This window comes from Ostrea edulis, chromosome 5 (genome assembly GCF_947568905.1).
Source record: "Ostrea edulis chromosome 5, xbOstEdul1.1, whole genome shotgun sequence".
Lineage (NCBI taxonomy): Eukaryota > Metazoa > Mollusca > Bivalvia > Ostreida > Ostreidae > Ostrea > Ostrea edulis.
The window spans coordinates 51,652,420-51,671,109 of NC_079168.1; the positions used below are offsets into that span (position 1 = coordinate 51,652,420).

The 18,690-nt window shown below is 35.4% G+C and overlaps 1 protein-coding gene across 2 annotated transcripts; it reads left to right on the forward strand.

Annotated features, from left to right (window-relative positions):
- Positions 1-1,077: 1,077 nt before the first annotated feature.
- On the forward strand, positions 1,078-17,045 carry LOC125648988 (uncharacterized). Of its 2 annotated transcripts, none has more exons than XM_048876094.2 (12): positions 1,078-1,331; positions 1,864-2,089; positions 2,335-2,442; positions 2,858-2,953; positions 4,717-4,977; positions 6,099-6,275; positions 8,208-8,404; positions 9,217-9,343; positions 12,327-12,623; positions 12,799-12,921; positions 13,385-13,542; positions 15,945-17,045. In XM_048876094.2, the coding sequence occupies exons 1-12, from the start codon at positions 1,213-1,215 to the stop codon at positions 16,081-16,083; spliced, it is 2,028 nt and encodes a 675-aa protein (XP_048732051.2). In that variant the 5' UTR covers positions 1,078-1,212; the 3' UTR covers positions 16,084-17,045. The 2 variants fall into 2 exon arrangements, with proteins under 2 accessions (XP_048732051.2, XP_048732050.2); XM_048876093.2 differs by having other exon boundaries at positions 1,100-1,331; positions 4,717-4,983.
- Positions 17,046-18,690: the final 1,645 nt, after the last annotated feature.

An 18,690-nucleotide genomic window follows, 5' to 3' on the forward strand; every position in this document is an offset into this window, starting at 1 on the left:
CAATCAATGATGCGCACAATAATTCTTTTAGATAGAGCAACTGTTCAACAATAGACATTCTATTTAAATCGTCGTAAAGAGACCATCAGATCATTTATTCTGAGCTCTACTTTAATTTTTTTTAGAACAATAAATCCACCATATCAATTCAATTGATGAGACCACATCATTTCAATTGATGTGAATTTATGATAATTTGTGCCTCAAAAGATTTAAAGGGACTGGTTCACGATTTTTGATAAAAATATTTTTAATTTTTGATGGTAAACATTAAAAATATAACTCATTCAATGTTGACAGCCAAAATGTTGACCTTCTGAATGCAAGAATAAAAGCAAAATTTTAGCCTTAAATCTGTGTTATGTAAACAAAGACGAGAGTCTTTTTATGTATACAAAAAAAAACAAGTGAAATATTGATTTTGTTATATAAAGCATCTTAATTTTGCATAGTCACAAATTTTAACTTCTAGATGACGCATTTTACCCCAAAAATGCTTGAAATGTGAAAGATATTATAAACTTAGATCGATATCCATTTCTTTTTAAAAAATTCGTAAACAATAACATACCGCAATCCTTGTTTACAAAACAAATAATAAACTCTCTAAAATGAGCTTCTGTGACAATATATAACCTTAATTTTCATGTAGACTCTTTTAAAAACATCAGACAGTAGATTTTGATCATTAAAAGTGAAAAAGAAAATTTTTGGGGAAATCGTGAATCAGTGATCCATTAAATGCACAGTCTGCAACGCCGTAGCCAAAGTTGCAAAGTGAACGCCGTAACTACTAGATTACTAAATGTCTCCTGGGCCTATTATGATTCAGTGACAGACCGAATTCCTTCTATAGAAATATGAAAACATGCAGTATGGTATAACTATCCGTGTATTCATGAATATACACAAAAACAGGAAGTAGACCCCCAAAAAAGTCTGTACTCTGTGGTATGTAATAGTTACTGTCAATAGAACTTTAGATGTTTCTTTAAAATGACTGAATTGAAAATCGTACACTATTAATATTTCAGTATCCCCCCCCCCCCCCTTTCCGGGTGGTCGCGATTGTATTCCGGAATTATCTACTCTCCATTACTCATTCTGGAATTTAACATTTTCAAACATGTCAGCGCCCTTGGCCACCTTTTCTGCTTAAATAGAAATGTTTATATTAACGTTAAATATTGATGTTCTGTTAGTATTTAAATCATGGCAGACGCGAAATTTTGCTTTGCGGTTCTGATGTTATGCTTGAAATTTCAATTTGTGAGAAATTTGGAAGAAAACTTGGCTTCCAAAATGCGAGCCGAGCGAATGGAAAGAATGAGGTAGGCTATCTCTTGTTGTTTTCGATGAAGTCACACTGATATTGCGTATTCTTCAACGATAATTATTAAAAAAAAAAATTAAACAAACTGAAATTAAAAAAGTAGTGATTATTTGATATTTGTGGTCTTTGTGTGTGTGAATCACTGTCAACTGTGTATGTAGCGGTCAGCCGGGTTCGATCGTCGATGGCCAGAAATTAACTTAATTATCAACAATATTAAGCTCAGTTGGTACCTGACTAGAGATTCATGGAGTTCCAATCCCGGCCTGGTCCGTTTGATTTTCTTACTTCCTGTTACAGTTGGTGCCATAAACCAGCCCTGGAACTGACAGGTGCCCTCAGAATCTCTAGTCACTCAGGGTTTTACCAACTGAGCTATCTGCATGCCCACCAGCGACCGGAAAGGGCTGACCACTACACTTCTGTTGTAACAAAGCATTTCTGAAACGTCTACACACCCAGAACTAAGTAAATATTTTGATGTTTAAGGTAAACTTTAAAATCCTTTTCTTTAATTTGTATATTTTTAGATGCGGTTATGAATTGAAGAAACTTTGGACAGCTGAGCTAGCCCATGCACCATTTGCTGCGGCTCCCCTCGTAACCTATGTAAATGATGATCAAAATTTGGATATAGTGGTTGCCCCATTTAGTGAAAGCTTTTCTGTAATTGATTCAGAAAATGGCAGGATATTACAGAAGACTGCCTGGCCTGCTCTTAACCTGGATAACTCTATACATGCAAGTCCAATTCAGGTAGTGTAATGGTTCAATACTTATCATTTCCATTAATGGAACTCTTCAAATTAAAGACGCGTAAAGTCGTGCTACCGGGACAACATAAGAAACATTACTTTAGAGTGAAGATGAGAGTAGCAGATCAGAGGCCTTGGCCAGCAAAGACTATATACCTATGTCTCCTCTTTTAACATGAATTACTGTATGTATCATTCCTCAAACAATGGTAATTTGATATTTCATTTGTCGACTATTGTATTTAGTTTGATGTAGATAATGATGGGCTGTTGGACATTCTCTTTACAACATCATCAGCTGAGTTAAGATTTTACACACCAAATGGACACTTTCTAAGAAATAAAACAATTCAGGTAAGTTCAAATAGACGTAAACATTGATGCCAGGGTCTTGTGGTCTCATGGAACCACTTTGTAACTTAAGAAAACAGAAACTTAAATGAGAAATTAATGGGAATTTTTTTTTTTACTTATTTGAAGTAATACTGTAGTTTTATTACTATATTTTGAATTCTATCTTTTGTTGTTTTTGTGGATGTGCCAGATATGAAATCAAGTGATCAACAAAGTTCAGTTAAACTCTAAAGGAAAAATATGCTCTGGTTTCTTACAAGATTATGTGTCAAAAAAACTTTTATTTGTTGTCAAATCCATGAAATTTTATGATTTCAAGATAGCTTCTTAAAATGTATTAGATTTATTTTGTGTTTTTATCCATATTTATGAGTATAAAATTATAAAAGTATGTCCCTATTTATTTTTTTTCCAGCTTCCCCAAGCTTTTGTAGCAGATGACTGGTATAAATCTGAACTCATTGTGAAGATGGAAGACATAAAGAAATTTACCTCACTAACACAACAAAAAGTATGCAATATTTTAACATATGTACTTGGTTAATTTGGTTTCTAGGCATGCATTGAAGATACTGGAGGGTGATAATTATCACTGTAGAGTTTTTTTTCCTTCTTCGCAATACAAATTTAGGCCAAGTTCATAGTCACAGGAACTATACAGATTTTTGTCATTGAACAAAATCATACTATATGTTGCATATTGATGATTGATCAGACAAAGTGAATATTCAGTTGTCATATTAATGATGAGTTAACTGAATATATTGTCAAGCAATTATGAAACATATGGTATATTTGTAAAATTGCAGGAAAACTACTCGAAATGTGTTTCAAGTTCATTTCATTTACCAGTAACAGTACTTTTATGAAAATGTATTTTATGCCTGCAAATAGACATACCATTTGTGTTTTCTTTGTCATTTTGCCATTGCAATGATGTAGTTATCAATGACCCCAAGCACACTGTTTCTTTGACACTGGACATAAGAAACACTTTGTGCATCATTTACCTGTAAATAAACATCTCACATTGTGCATCATTTACTTGTAAATAAACATCTCACATTGTGCATCATATACCTGTAAATAAACATCTCACATTGTGCATCATTTACCTGTAAATAAACATCTCACATTGTGTATCATTTACCTGTAAATAAACATCTCACATTGTGTATCATTTACCTGTAAATAAACATCTCACATTGTGTATCATTTACCTGTAAATAAACATCTCACATTGTGCATCGTTTACCTGTAAAAAAACCATCTCACATTGCATCATTTACCTGTAAAAAACCATCTCACGTTGTGCATCATTTACCTGTAAATAAACATCTCACGTTGTGCATCATTTGCCTGTAAATAAACATTAGTCACCTCCATCTCACTTTGAACATACATTGAAGAGGAATGCAATAGAAACAAAAATAAACACAGTACGAGTTAAAGCTTAAAATCTGTCTATATCACTTCACTTGATTGAAGCTCTGAGAATGCCGTGTCTTGTCTTCCCATCCTACAATCAAAGTTTCTGGTTGCATGCATATGTACAAATTCGTGGAATTTTGTACTCGTGGACAGGGTAATCATGCAAAGAGTATCTCCCAAGTTCAATGATATGTATTATATTTTTTAAGCATGGTTACGAATTAAAACATAATGTAGAAACTTAAGAATTTAAACACAGCTTAAGTGGATCCAGGCTTGTGATGATAAATATATGATTGATTGATTTCACATTGTTTAAAGTCCCTCTCAAGAATTTTTCGCCCATATGTAGATGTCACCAATACCGGTGAAGGGCTTCAAATTTAGGCTTATGCTCGGCTCTTACGGCCATTGAGCAGGGAGGGTTCTTTAGCATGCCACACTTCTGTGACATGGGACATCCGTTTTTAAGGTCATTTCTGAGGACCCGTGACATTCACACCTGATGCTGAGTGTTTGGCGATGGAATTGTCACTACCTGTTTTAACGACTTAGATGTTGCAACCGGGATTCGAACCCCAGACTTCCGCATGCGGGACAAACACTCTACCTCTAGACCACGGCAGTTGATGATAAGTATAAGTCAAGATCTTGAACTGTGGACAGTTGTAAACGGAAAGCCAATGAAACTCTGCCAGTTTTTGGTCTTACATGATCTCATTTTCATGTCTTAGTATCAAGGCGAGCAACTGTATTTTGCATCCAATCCAAAAGTGTTCTCTCCAACTCCATGTACCGGTAAGAAAGAAGTGCCATTTTAGATGTGTTCATATTTCTTTTCAGGACACCAATTTTCTGCCTGTGGATCCTCATGTTTTGTCTACGCCTGTGCTTGCTGATATAAACAATGACAAAAAAGTAGAGGAACTAGTGATCCCTGTGTCTTATTTCTATGAAGAAGATGACTATAGGGTGGATGAAAAGTTACAGAGACTGGGGGGTTTGAACTTTTCAGACATCGACAAGTTTTTAGTGTCTGGAATAACTGTGATGAATTTGACCTCTGGGGAAACTCTATGGAATAAACTTTTAGATCTCACACAGGTAGCTGTATGTAATTAAATCAATTTAGAATATCTAATCAAAAACAGGTGTATTTTAGGACAGTCCTGAGTAATACAATGATCTTTAACATCAGCATTGTCAATATTTGTAAGTACTGTTTTACAATACTGTTTTACAATGTTAAAACTGAGTGATGCCCAGAGTATAATTAGCTCACCTGAGCTGAAAGCTGAAGTGAGTTTTTCTGATCACCTTTTGTCTGGTGACCATCCATTCACCCATCCTTTTGTAAACTTTTAACATCTTCTCCAGAACCAAAGGGGAAGTTTCAACCAAATTTGCCACAAGGTATGCTTGGGTAAAGATGATTTAAGTTTATTCAAATCAAGTGGAGATAATTAAGAATAAAAAAGAACTGCTGGGCCATTTTCAATCTTGGGTAATTTTGAAGACTGTGAATCCCTTTTATCCAAGGATGATTTGTGCCAATATTGAAATGGCCCAGCAGTTCTTTTGAGATCAAAGATGTAACAAATTTTTCACTAATTCTTAATTATCTCCATTTGATTTGAACAAACTCAAAAAAGTTTTTTGTTAAGACTATTCAAGTTTCTTGAAATGAAGGGTAATGCTCCCAAGGAGAGATAATGAAAAAAAAGACAAAAAATAGGATGAGGTCATTGAAAATCTCAAGAACCGTTGAGCCAGAAAAGTAACATTTGAAATTTATATGAAAGCTTCCTAACATAAAGTAGATTGAAGTTTGTTCAAATCATCATGACATGGCCCCAAGGGGTAGGGTGGGGCCACAATAGGGGATCAAAGTTTTGTGGATATAAAGGGAAAATCATTAAAAATCTTCTCTGACAAGAATAACAGGGTACCCCCATAACTATTATCAGGGAGGGGGGTGCATAATGTTTTGTCCTGTCTGTCTGAAACTTAAACATTGCTCATAACTTTTGAATGATGAATGATAGGGCTCTCGTATTCATATGTTCGATATATTGTGACCCTTTGGGGTAGGTTGGTGCCACAGTATTTCATTGGAATAAAGATTGTAAAAAAAAATTCTTTTAATAATCACAGCATCTAAACAACAACAGGGCCATGGTGATTCAGGTGAGCAATGTGGTCCATGAGCCTCTTGTTTATTTCAGGTTAGTGCCACTTTCCCTGCCTACAATATCTTCTCTCCCACTGTGATTGACCTTGATGCTGAAGGAGGTCAGTTGGAGATTATTATGGGTACTTCTGCAGGAAGTCTTTTCATATTTAACCACGATGGCTCTGAACGGAAAGGCTGGCCAGTCAGTCAAAATACCATTCATGGACAGGTAGGTGAAAGCTGTGGTCATTCTCTGCTTGGAGTGATTTTGTTACCCACCATTAGATAAATATTTTTATTATATTTTCATATAAAATATTCGAATCTGATTGGTCGAGAAGCATTTGAAAAAATATATTGTTACCCTCTGAGAACAGAAAGCAAGTGCTCCAGGGGATGATATCTAGCAACGGGTAACAGTACTTAACAACAGGTGATATACAAATTATCACATACGTCAAATTTATGCACGTACGGTTTGTCATAGATTGTTAGACGACGTCGTTTGAGCGTTTGTAATAAATGCGAATACCTGCATCGATGTAAGAAATATCGCATGACAGTGATTGATCAAATGTCAACAAACGTAGGTTTTTTTGCTTTGCTGTTTGTATAAGATTCAGTATAATAAAACAAATAATGCATGTAGTTGAGGGTAACATTGAAAATTTTCACCTCTCAGGAAACCATTGTCAACCTCTGCTATGCCTCAGTTGACAATGTTTTTCTTGGGGTGAAAATTTTCAATGTTACCCTGAACTGCATGCACTATTTATATAGCATAAAAATGCAGGTGTATTTTGCTATACCGCTGTTGTCCATCTGTCCCTTTAAATTTGTCTTCGCAATTCCTCCTAAACCCTTTAGGGGATTTTGATGAAACTTGGTACAAAGAAAGATCATAATGTGGAGCTGTGCATATTGTAAGGGGAATGCTGTCCAATGTTTTTTAAAGGAGTTGTTGCCCTTGGACTTAATTTTTTTCTATTCAAAATACTTTTGTCTTCACAACTTCTTCTAAATCCTTAGGGGGATTTTGATGAAATTTGGTACAAAGAAAGATCACAATGTGCATATTACATGTACAAGGGAAATGCTGCACCATCATTTTTGAAGGAGTTAGGGCCCTTGGACTTAGATTTATTTTATTCAAGTACCTTGTCTTTGCAACTCCTCTTAAACCCTTTGGGGGATTTCAATGACACTTGGTACAAAGAAAGATCACAATGTGGAGCTGTGCATATTGTAAGGGGAATGCTGTCCAATGTCTTTTAAAGGAGTTGTGGCCCTTCGACGTAATTTTTTCTATTCAAAATACTTTTTCTTCGCAACTCCTCCTAAACCCTAAAGGGGGAATTTGATAAAACTCGGTCAAAGAAAGATCACAATGTGGATATTACATGTACAAGGGGAATGCTGCACCACTATTTTTGAAGGAATTATGGCCCTTGGACTTAGATTTATTTTATGCAAGTACCTTCTCTTTGCAACTCCTCTTAAACCCTTTGGGGGAATTTTAATGAAACCTAGTACAAAGGAAGATCACAATGTGTAGATGTGCATATGACGAGGAGTTACAGCCCTTGGACTTAGATTTATTTAATGCAAAATACATTGTTATTGCAACTCCAATGAAATCCTTTTGTGGATAATCCTTTCTTACTTGTTCAAATTCCTGGGTCAACAATGTATGCGAGCGTATCATGTACCAGTTTAGCGGTGCCCTATTTTTAGTTATTCCCTCTCTTTTCTTTGCATAAAATTTGGGATGGGAATTTATGTGTGTTGTCAATGATGCCAATACCGGTATACCATTATCATACAAATAAACTGAATACAAAAAAACTGATACATACAGGAATATTTGTGTCAAAATTTCTTGTGTATTTGATATGAATTACTTCTTCATGCATATTTCACTTTTTATCAAATCTGACAATTCACAGCTCTATCCTGGTTTGGTTATTGGTTGGTTATTTTTTCACATTTGACGAACAAAATTGGTTTTCACTCTGATTTAAATTCAGTTTAATTTCTATAGTATGTAAAGGCTGTGGTTATGTTATCTTCACTATGGTTTTAATTTCACAGATTCGTATCCCTCAGTGAAAACAAAACTGCAGTGAAAATAAAGCTGTGTAACCTAATATTTTTTGGACAGATAACAGCTGCTGATTTATCTGGAGATGGAGTTGTGAAGCTTATAACCATCGACACCAGTTCCAATGTGATATGCTACAACAAGGATGGCAGCAAAGTGTGGGAATCCACTATTTCTGGTACCTCATCTCCAGGAAGTCGTCTGTATGATGTCAATAAGGACGGGGTCCTGGATATCATTATTACAACAAATGATGGGTGTGTCTGATAACATTATATAGACCACATGTATTCCTACAACAACAGTAGTTATTGTTGTATCTGATAGCTCTCTACATTATGTAGACCACTTGTATGCTACAAGGAACTGAATCTCATGACTACTGTTGGCCAAATCATAATTAATTATTGGATGTTTTTTTTTAACCAAATCATTATCACTTACATGTAAAGTTGTAGGGTGTGACAGACAGCAAGATAAACTGACAGACAGATAACAAAGTAATTCCAAAGTGTCGCCATGACATGCATGCAAAACAAAAATACACCTATGTGTTGTTAATGGGAATTTTTGTAGCCTTTATTTAATTGATATGTATAGAATGTCCAAAACTAAGATTTATTTAGATGGAATACTATATAAATGTTTACCAAATTTTGAGTGTAAGCAGTGAATACATGTACATGTATATGCGCATATTTTAAAAACAAATTGCATTTTCCATAGTCAGTAAGGGAGATAACTTTCACCTGACTGTAAAGTTTACATTTCTTTAGAAGGATTTCCACTGAAACCACTACTCTGTAAATCAGTCTTCATCTGGGTTAATGAACTTGCACTATCAGAATGTAGCCAGTGATTGGTAGACAAGCGGGTTTGTTATTTGCACTATCAGAATGTAGCCAGTGATTGGTAGACAAGCTGATGTGTTATTTGCACTATCAGAATGTAGCCAGTGCTTGGTAGACAAGCGGGTTTGTTATTTGCACTATCAGAATGTAGCCAGTGATCGGTAGACAAGCTGGTTTGTTATGTCTTTCTCCTATTTTAATATTGGAATGTTCTTCAGGTATATCTACGCACTAGATGGAGTGGTGGGTACAGTGCTACCAGGCTGGCCGGTGTCTGTGGGAGCTCGCATGACTGCCAATGTTCTCATCATTCGAGTTTCCACCACCCATTCCACTCCAGACATGGTAAGTTACACACAATATTCTCACAACATACCATTCATTTACTAATATTTACATTTCCAATGTTTTTGTCTTTGATACCTTTTCCATTTGTAATGATAGCCATTTTCTTTTGAATGCAATGCAGATGTGAACAATATGCATATGAATCTTGACAAATAGAGTACGTCTTTTTTAATGGCTGAGAATTCCTGATAAATATAGTACGTCTATTTTAACAACTGGGAATTCTTACGTAAATGAAAGTAGAATGTAAATATAAAAAGTAAATTTCATTTTTGAAAATACAACATAAAGAGTATGAACTGTAATACTTCTTGCCGGCATACTTTTTATGAATGCTAACAGGCTTCATGAAGTATGCTGGCATGATGCATCGCAGTTCATACCCCCGTATGTTTTTCAAAATGAAATTTATTTCTTAATCCTTGGACAGCTACATGCGACTATTGTCGTGCTGAATTTTGAGGTCCGCCACTGCTACATGTAACTATTGTTGTTTTTCATGACCGAATGATTTCTAATTAGTGCATGTGTATTCATGTTATTACCATAAATTTGAAAAATCTTGAGGCCTTGTTACAATATAATGTACATTCAAATTCTGTCTGAAAATCTTTTCAATGTAAAGAATCCCTTTTGTGCAGAATTAAGATATATTTACCCCTGCATTCTAGGGAAACTATTTTACAATGCATATACATGTACATGTATTTGACCATGTTTGGATTGTTGTACTTTGGGAATTGCACAGCACCTCAGATTGACCAAGTTTGTAAGATTCTAAAGATAAATAAAATCAAAATTGGAAACCAACACCTTAAGATCAAAATCGCGGAAGATTCTCATGAGTGGATACCACATGGTATTCAATACACAATTTCCGAGTTGTCCAATAATTGCTTCCCTATGTTATAAATAAATAAATTTTTATTCAGTATATACATACATACAAACATACATACATACATAAATATACCAAGGATAACCCATAAAAGCTCGAAAGCTTATTTCCAATGGGGTCCTTTGATGTACGGATGTTTGCGCTAGGGGATCATGTTGAACTGTTATGTATGGTGAGACCCAAAACATTTTCGTCCACAAGTGGTGCCCCATAGGTACAAATACTTAGTGTTTCGTTCATTTATTACTGAAAGGATGATTACCAGCTGCTATGCAAACACCCAAACTGAAAGGAAACTTAAATTTAGTCAGTTTATGAGTATTTGAGCATAAAATAGCTCAAGCAAAACTCACCATTCACTGTCTTTCTTTGTTAAAAGTGTTGATCATGTCTACGAGGAAATGAATGATAGTTACATATTTAAATGAACAGCCTAGATTCAAACAATATCTTCTTGATATGGTAAGTTTAATGTATACTGCCAGCTAATATAAAGAAATTACATGCTTTCATATTTATTATCATCTACATATTAAACCAGTCTATAATATACATATACACCCTGTATCCACCCAAGCATTTAATACAATACTTAATGTACCTCCATCATAGAAGAGCTGAAATCTCTGGGAAATGGAGTATAGGGTATGAATCTAAAGTTATAAACTAGATGAAATAAACAGATCACCAACACACCACAAGACTGCACAAGTTTTATTTGGTTGACCGGTTTCAACCATGGGGTGTTGTCATCAGAACAATCATATTTGAAATTTGTCTATTGAAGTAAATATGAGGCTGAAGTTGCCATAAACAATATAAAAATGTGGTAATTTTGTACATATTGCAGATTTACTTTTAAATAATTATTTTATACAAGATGTATGTAATTAGTTGACATTGTCTCTGAAAATTCTATAGAAGTTTAGGTCATCCCTATTATCCCCACACAATTCATTGTGAGAGGGGATATATTAACGGGCTCATTCATGTATGGGTGAGTGTGTGTGTAACACTGAGCTTGTAGACACTCTACAGGTGTGTGTGTGTAACACTGAGCTTGTAGACACTCTACAGGCCACATTTTATGCTCAATCATTTTGATACTTTACATGTTACTTGTTATCAAGAGAGGGAGAACCCTTTTGACTTTGGGGTGAAAAGGTCAAATGTCAAGATCACTACGGGACTTCATAGAAAAGCTTGTAGACACTCTACAGGCCACAATTTGCTCAATTGATTTGATCCTTCACAGGTAGCTTTGTTATCAAAAAAGGAAGAACTCTATTGATTTTGGGGTCAAAAGGTGAAAGATCAAGGACTTCATAGAACAAGCTTGTAGACACTCATTGAGGGGATATGTCCTGCCTTGCAGAACTCTTGTAAAACGTTGAATTTATGCAATATAACTGACTCTTCAAAATCTATTCTATTAAATTTTTTTGTGTCTGTTTATCTTTTAACAAAAACAATATCAGCTTAACATTAGAAACATCGCTGATGTTATCCATACATGTAGGCTGAGATGGTTAGGCAATGTTGAGCATAGTACAGGATGGATATCACAGGTTTGTATATTGAATGTCACTGGATATCGAGCTCCAGGCAGACCAAAGCTGACATGGGATGAGATAGTAAAACGAGACCTCGAGTCTACAGGATTGGATAGGATCATTCCACTGTATTGCCATGTATGGAAAAACAAACTTCGACCTCAACAGGACAGCCAGCCTCACCCTTGCAAATAGAATTAATTTGGCCTGGATAATCAAAATGGATGATGATGATGATATCTAAATTTTTTGGCAGTGTATGCACCAACCTCACTTAAAAATTTTGATCCCCAGTATATACATGTAACTGTATAATAAAACTGGAGGTCAACATTTTTCAATCAAACTTGGTGCCTGTGGGCCATAGATTCTCCTTATGATGTACCTCCATGCCATTATTTGAAAAATGTAGATGGCTCACTATTTTTGAATTGGTAACTCTGTACAAATATATATTGTCGCATAAGTATGGTTTGAGTCCATTTGTGTGAACTTTTTAATTTTCATGTGAACTTTTTGTTGTTGACAGGTTGTTGTTGCAGATGATGGGTCAGTCCATTTAATATCCATGGATCTGAAATGTAAATCACAGATTCCCCTTGGAGAAACTTCATTGGTCCAGGTCTTATCACATGATTTTGTGAAATGGTTTTCTGGGATAGAGCTACTGGTTGCTACAAGTGATGGCACAGTGATTTGCTTGTCAACTGGACAAGAATTAGCTGAAATTCAGGAACCCACTGATGAATCTTTAAGAACGAATCATATGTGGTCATTGACATCTGAAACAAAGACAGTGAATGACTTCTCTTTTTCAGACAAAAAGGTATTGATTCTTAAGGAAGAGTGCCATCCATATCAAATTTCACTGATTTATGATAAAGTCATTTGAATTTTTAAGACCCCATCAGTCAATGATAGCCTAGAAGAATTTAAGCATGGAATATTGGGATTTATATAAAAACAATACAATTCATTCTATCACTTCTATTTTGAAATAGCCAGGATTGTATGTGACACAGTACACCAAACAGCAACTGGAAGTCACTGGGGAGACCTTTCCTGTGGAGTTTGAAATCATTGACCCAGATTACAAGATAGGGAAATCCAACTACTATGTTGCTGTAAGTCTTACTGCAGATTCCGTCTACTAGATATGTCTTTTTGATCTTGTTATCTAAGGAATGAATTCAATAGCAAATGAATTGGTTATAACATAACTTGGTGCATATTATGCTTATAAATTGGAAAGTCATTCCTTATGATTTAATTATATTTTTGATTATGTTTTTAGGAAAATCTAATTAATATTAGACTTGTATATCCGCTCCTCTACGATATACTTCAATACAATACTTGTATCGAAGCATATTGTAATGTAGAGGAGCGGATATACAAGTCTAATTTTAATTAGATTGATTTTTAGGATGAATTTTAAACAAAAGCATCAAGCATTAATGACATTAAAATGCTTTACTTACCAAATTATGTTATTGATATATAATGTATGTTTGCTTAGCCAATCAATTTGCAAGTTACAAATAAAATCAAATTATTCATGCTTTCATCAAAGCTTTATCTTTACAGATATACTATGGGAGACGCCTGTTGATGCAGGGAGAATTCCCAGAACCTAAGACATACTACGTGTTTGCTCCTGCTGGAGAGGAGCCAAGTCATGGTCATGTGACTGTGAGGATGACCAATCAATATGGACAAGTATTTGAGGACAGATTCTCAATTAGGTAAATAGTTAAGTCTCTCCTTTGACTCGTGGATGAATGAAAGACTGCATCTTCACTAGGGGATTTTATATTTCAAATTTCAAATCCTGTTTATTAAACCCTCCACAATAAAGAAAGTGGGATTGTTGGGCATGGTGTATCACTCCTAAACTTTGTATGTGAAATGTGTGAAGCACATGCATTCTTAAGAAAGTTATTGTAGGAAAGTGTGCAGTGCACCTGATGACACAGGATGGCAAGGTTTCATGACAGAAATAACTTAAACCATGGGACTTTAGGGAGTCCAAGTGAAAATGACCAGCAATACACTGAAATGTACAATTACATATTATTACTTTGCATTTTCATATTGTCAGTAATTTCTATAACATCTAGGTATGCTAGAGGTGTTTAGTGAATAGTGGCTTGTTAAATCCAGCAGGTTAAATGTATGTCTATCCAAAAAGTTGACACTTCTGAAAAATATTCACTTTTGGAAGAAATACTAGAAATATTGTAATCACAAATATGTTCAAGACAGAGAAACGAAGTTTGAGCTCAAATAGTGTCATGTGGCACTTCTTTAAGACTGGTAGCAGTCTTAGTTTGATACACCAAAAGTAACTGACTTGTGACAAACTTTTGACTGATATCTACTGAAGCTCAGTATAGTAGTCCAATACAAATGAGTGGAACTTATTGATAATGTGCAAAATAAGGTGTTGGGTCTTCTTCCGTCAGTACAACTACATGTACCAACACACTCTAAAATATAATTCATTTCATCTTTCATTACATACATGTACATGTATATACATGTACATAAGACATTTACTGGGTTTTGCTACAAGCAATACTCAAACAGTTCTACATTTGATTGTATTGAAATTATCTTTTTTCAGATTTGAGTTTGGTCATAGTCTGTGTATCAGTCATATGATTCTGTCATCAGTAAACTTTTAACAGTGTTTACTTCTTCCTTGGCAAAGCTCTCTAGTGAAGGGGATTGAAGTTAATGGGGTGGTTAAATTTTTCTCAAAAACCACTGAGCTAGAAAAGCTAAACTTGATTGGAAGTTTTTATTTTTGTCCCCCACCACAACGCGGAAGGGGACATAGAAATACCGATGTCCGTCCATCCGTCCCACTTCACTTTGTGGACGCAACTCCTCAGAAACCACTCAGCAGAATTTGTTCATATTAAGTAGGATTGTTACTCACCATGTGTAGTTGATCATATTATGCTGGAATTTTGATTCAACAATTTTGACAGGAGTTATTGGACGTTGTTGAATTTGTACATGCTACACTATAGGAACACTTTGTTGACGCAACTCCTCCGAAACCGCTCAATGGATTTTGTTCATATTTTGTGGGATTGTTAGTCACCATGTGTAGTTGATCATATTGTGCTACCATTTTGATTCGACAAATTTTATAGGAGTTATTGGACTTTGTTGAATTTGTTCATAGTACACTGTAGGAACACTTTGTGGATGTAACTCCTCCAAAACTGCTCACCGGATTTCATTCAAATTTTGTAGGATTGTTAGTCACCATATGTAGTTGATCATATTGTGCCGCCATTTTGATTCGAATTTTTACAGGAGTTATAGGACTTTTGTGCTTCAACTTTTTTTGCGGCGGTGGGGGACATGGCTACGTGTAGCGATCTTGTTCATACAGTAAGAATACAAGGTTGTTCACACCATGATCTTCAGATTACATCAGGGGGTTAAACTATTCTGGATGCAAGATGTTGTCTGCTCTGTATCTTTAGAATGCTTTGCTTGACAGACTTTAAACTTGGTACACTGGTGCCCCCTAAAGAGTTGACGGTCCCCATTAGTTTTCAAGTTACAAGGTCAAAGGTAAAGTGACTGGTTATTTGAAAATGTCTGCTCAGTATCTTAGAGAGATCAAACTTATTATGGTTGCCCCTGACTAGTGGATAATTCATATTTTTCACAATCACTGCAGGCATTCTAAATGCAAAGTTGATCCTTTTAGATATTACCACATGGGGGGGGGGGGGGGGGGGCATATATGTTTCTAAAATATTTCTTGTTTACATAGAAATGAATTTCCTTTCAAGATCAACAGATATGTATATTTGTCAAATTCATGTGCAGATATTTATTTTGGAATCAATTTATTAAGATCATGACCTCTATGATATGGATGAGGATTAAGTTAGAAAGGTTTATATTAGATAATACAGTAAAATTTACTTCTTAATCTTGATTAAACTTTACTTAATTAAACCTTACATGACCAGTTCAAGGCCACTGTTAGAGGAGTGTTTATGATGTAAATAGATCAAGAGGAGATAAATCATAGCTGCTGAGGTGAGAAAAGTGGCCCGTGGGCCTAATGTTTTCATAATCTTGCATACATGAATCATTGCTTTGCATCTCTTCACAGGTTCAACAAACTGATAATGGAGGACCTTCAGTGGTTGTTACTAGCCCCGTTTGTTGCCATGATAATTCTTGTGTTAGTTCTTCACGGATTTCCAGCAAAAGACTTGTTACCATACACAAATCAATCCAAAAACAACTGACAATAGGAGAAATTAGTCCATTGAGCAACTGATTTTCATGGGATCTCAAATTTAATTTGCATATGTGTTAGATATTTAAATGTGTAGCTATTTCCAGATGACAGTTTGGTGCGATTGAGATAATATTATTTCTTACTGAAGCAGCAGAGTGTGAGGAGGTTGTGTTTGGTATAAGTTCACTGACATCATTTAGAAACTACTTGTGGGTTTTTTTGTGTGACCACATCACAAAAGAATGGTCTGTGATAGCAAGTCGTCATGTGAACCTGAAGAGGCAGATGAATCGGTGAAACAAAATGTGTTTAATAATCAAACTGTTTGATTTTCATGCCCCAGAACCTTTTATTCTGGGAATATAATGGTTGTTTTTGCCTTGTCTGTGTGTGTGTTTGTGGCTAGAACCATTAATATTGGATTTAACCTTTGAACTACAGTATAAGTGAGAGGATTTGATAGATATCTGATGGATGTAGGTGGAAAGACCTTCCCATCTGTCCCATGTTTGATGATTGACCTACTTATCAACAACTTTTAATGCTGCCTATAACTTTTGTTATCAAGAGTGGGAGAACCCTTTTGAATTGGGGGTGAAAAGGTCAAATGTCAAGATCACTACGGAACTTCATAGAAAAGCTTATAGACACTCTACAGGCCACAATTTGCTCAATTGATTTGATACTTAACAGGTAGCTTTGTTATAAAAAAAAAAAAAAAAAGGGAAGAACCCTATTGATTTTTAACGCTGCCTATAACTTTTGAACTGAAAGATATTTAGAAGGTGTAATCCTTAACAAGGCCTTTCTAATGATACAACTTAAAGGCAACTACAAACATAGGCTGTTCTATTGGGAGGAGGGGGGCATGCATGTTTTAAAAAAATCAATGTTTTCATGTGTCATTGAGATGTTTGTAATATAAGAGGATGTATGAGAGAATAAATTAAATACATGTATATACTTGTACTTCATTTTCATTTAATCTTGTGAGTGCCAGTTGTCAAAAGAACAGTTTTTATCCAAGAGGAAACATACAGGTTGGTTGTCCATGAATTACATACCAATGATGTTACTGTTGACAAAATCACGCAATGCTTGCACATTTTGAAATGTACAAGAATTTTGAGCAGGTTGGATGAATCATGCTTTTTTGTATCACCTGTGAAGTGATTAATTATTGGCCACACTTAGGAATTACCCATTGTCATCATCTGTGGACAGCAGGTTAAAGTTTTGAAGATTGATGGATGCTGCATTCCCTGTTATATAGATGCATGAAAACCACTATTGAATCAGATGCTGCATTTGACCTACATTTTTATGCCCCCGAGATCGAAGATCGGGGGGGGGGGGGGGGGGGGGGGGGGGGGGGGGGGGCATATTGTTTTTGTCCTGTCTGTCATTCTGTAATTCTGTCTGAAACTTTAACCTTGCTAATAACTTTTAAACAGTAAGTGTTGGAGCTTTGATATTTCACATGAGTATTCCTTGTGACAAGACCTTTCTGTGGGTACCTACATTTTTGACCCTGTGACCTTGGAGTTTGACCTACTTTTTGAAAAATTTTAACCTTGCTAATAACTTTTGAACATGAGTATTCCTTGTGACAAGACCTTTCCGTTGGTACTAAACCTTTTGACCTTGACATTTGACGTACTTTTAAAAAAATTGGCATTGGTCATAACTTCTAACTGGTAAATATTAGAGCTTTCATATTGCACATGAACATTTCTTGTGACAAGATCTTTCTATTGGTACCAAGATATTTGTCCTTGTGACCTTGGCCATCTTCAGAATTGGCCATTATCGGGGGCATTTGTGTTTCACAAACACATCTTGTTTGGATGAGTGATGATAGATGCTGCATTTGACCTACATTTTCTGGATGAGTGATGGATGCTGCATTTGACCTACATTTTCTGGATGAGTGATATGGATGCTGCATCTGACCTACATTTTTTGGATGATTGAACGAAGGTTTGTTTCAAGAGGACCATTTCTCAGTAACCATATCTTCTATATTGTTCAGTCTTAAACGGTTGGTGCATCTATGGATACACACAATCACTAATGATTCAGTTGCTGCATCTGGCCTGCATTTTCTGTTTGGATAAAAAGGGATTCAAAGTTTTACATGAGAGTATGTAAAAAATTTGAAGAAAAATCTTTTTAAAGTTTAGCAGGGCCACACTAAATCATATTAATATGCAAACATTCCCAAGTTGTATGAATTGAAGTTTTTTTTCTTTTAAATTATGGACCCTGAGATTAGGATGGGATTAAGATTGGGGATTGAATTTTACATAGTACATTAATGCAAATCTTCTCCAGAACAGCAAGGCAATGTAAGTCATATTGATTTTGAAACTTCCCTATGTGTGTAGATTCAAGTCTGCTTAAGTCATGACCTAGTAGGGTTAGGGTGGGGTCAATATTTTTTATGGGATTAATATCTTATACTTTTTTGATGAGGAACACTGGAACCTAGGTGACTTGGGTGAACATTGTGGCCAATGGGCCTCTTGTTTAATTTCTGAATTGCCCCTGACATTTTGGGTCCTATGAGTACAAGCAACAATAGGAGCATGTACATTTGAATGTTATTTCAATG